Source organism: Diaphorina citri, unplaced genomic scaffold (genome assembly GCF_000475195.1).
Source record: "Diaphorina citri unplaced genomic scaffold, Diaci psyllid genome assembly version 1.1 scaffold578, whole genome shotgun sequence".
In the NCBI taxonomy this organism is placed as follows: Eukaryota; Metazoa; Arthropoda; class Insecta; order Hemiptera; family Psyllidae; genus Diaphorina; species Diaphorina citri.
The window spans coordinates 74,985-76,837 of record NW_007378012.1 but is presented as its reverse complement, the minus strand read 5'-3'; the positions used below and the strand labels follow the sequence as shown (position 1 = coordinate 76,837).

The following is a 1,853-nucleotide window of genomic DNA, read 5'->3' as shown; positions in this document are numbered from 1 at the left end:
TTTTTTTTTTTTTTTTTTGTAAATTCATTTATATTGTTTATTTTCAGATGGTTAAAAACGAAATGATATCTTCAGTAGTGTTGTCAAACCTTTATCTTCTTGTACTCCTCTCACCCAGTTCTTCACAAGACCACAATAGTATCACCAAGTTAAGCGTTCCTCATAAACTAAGTACGCCTCAGAAGTCTCAGAACATCTCTAACCTAAACATCCCTCAAGATATGTCTAATCTAAACTCTCCCCAAGACCTAAACTCTCTTCAAAACATCAGTAAGCTAAACTTTCCTCAAGATTACTTGCATTCTAGCTCAAATCTCAACACTTTAACAGACACTCTCTTGAAGGTGGGCCTTCCATTGATTGACTCCGATTTGCCTGTGCCCGACCTCAACAAAGAGATTACAATGGAAGTGTTGTTTATGAAGATCACCACATTCAAATTGACCACACAAGGTGCTCATATAACAGATCTCAGGAGTTTATTCTAGAGATAGAGCGATCAGTGTGTGAACTATGAAATGTGAAATGTGAATGAGTGAATGGATCTCGTTCTTATAATATAAGATTTAGGTTTACAAATAAATAAGTAAAAGTATCTTGATAGAGGTAGACACGTCTTATAAAATTATTCTATAGGTACTTCTTCTTCTTCTTCTTCTTCTTCTTCTTCTTCTTCTTCTTCTTCTTCTTCTTCTTCTTCTTCATCTTTTCCCGTGACCTAAACTCTCTTCAAAACATCAGTAAGCTAAACTTTCCTCAAGATTACTTGCATTCTAGCTCAAATCTCAACACTTTAACAGACATTCTCTTGAAGGTGGGCCTTCCATTAATTGACTCCGATATGCCTGTGCCCGACCTCAACGAAGAGATTACAAAGAAAGTGTGGTTTATAAAGATCACCACAGTCAAAGTGACCACACAAGGTGGTCATATAACAGATCTCAGGAGTTTGAGGCGACAAGGAAATACTACCCTGACTAAACACGGTGACATATACCGATTTCAAAGTATCCTTGGCTTTGAAAACTTAGCAGTCATCTACCCCCATTACACCGTCAAAGCATTATATATCACAAAAAGCGGTGCCATTAAAGCTGTTGTCGAGGATAACCAGTTCCTACTAGATTTCCACTTGAAGAAGAACAAGGCGACAAGGAAATACTACCCTGACTAAACACGGTGACATATACCGATTTCAAAGTATCCTTGGCTTTGAAAACTTAGCAGTCATCTTCCCCCATTACACCGTCAAAGCATTATATATCACAAAAAGCGGTGCCATTAAAGCTGTTGTCGAGGACAACCAGTTCCTACTAGATTTCCACTTGAAGAAGAACGAGAAGGAATGCAAGTTATTATTCAACTCATTGAAATTTTTAAATTTCAAACACATTGATGTTACAATATCAGGTGGGTGGTGGTCTGGTTTGGACTGGGCTTGGAGTCGCATTGTCACCCTGATCATCAATAAATTCCGAAACAATATCAAAATCCAGCTTGAGAAGAAATTGTCTACCACTATATCCAAACTATTGGCTGACAGTGAAAAGACTTTCTGCAAATTAATAGGGTAGATACCCTATTAATTTGGTCAACCTGGTTTATCTAACCTGGTTCACTTAAATAATAATATTATATGTATGTTTGCTTGGTACATATTGTAATTATACACATATGGAGTTATTCAAAGTGAACATATGAATTGTCTTTTATTTGGAAGAAGAGATTACAAATTTTATGGAGAGAAAAAGGATGATGGAAAATTGAAGATGTTGTTGATTTCCGCGGTTGCCAGGATACGACTTGTTATCAGGAGGGTAATTAATTATTACCAATTCTAATTAATCGAAAGT

At 36.4% G+C, this 1,853-nt stretch overlaps 2 protein-coding genes and 1 long non-coding RNA gene across 8 annotated transcripts in view; 2 read left to right on the top strand and 1 right to left on the bottom strand.

Moving 5' to 3' along the window:
* LOC103510254 overlaps positions 1-1,743 on the top strand; it is a 7,371-nt gene extending 5,628 nt beyond the window's left edge. The window contains exons 2-4 of one of the 6 annotated variants that reach the window (XM_026824354.1): positions 48-453; positions 924-954; positions 1,148-1,688. In XM_026824354.1, coding sequence (XP_026680155.1) covers positions 48-453; positions 924-954; positions 1,148-1,574 — 864 coding nt within the window. In that variant the 3' untranslated portion in view covers positions 1,575-1,688. Of the gene's footprint in view, positions 1-47; positions 482-721 lie in introns of those variants that run through there. The other 5 variants (XM_026824355.1, XM_008474903.2, XM_026824356.1 and 2 more) reach the window with 5 other exon arrangements.
* The window catches only part of LOC103510261 (sodium/calcium exchanger 3), a 99,575-nt gene that overhangs the window by 61,537 nt on the left and 36,185 nt on the right, over positions 1-1,853 (top strand). The window lies entirely within an intron of this gene.
* On the bottom strand, positions 91-848 carry LOC113467886. Its single transcript, XR_003391815.1, has 2 exons — positions 719-848; positions 91-248 (listed from the first exon to the last, which is right to left on the bottom strand). It is a non-coding gene; the product is annotated as an uncharacterized LOC113467886 (long non-coding RNA).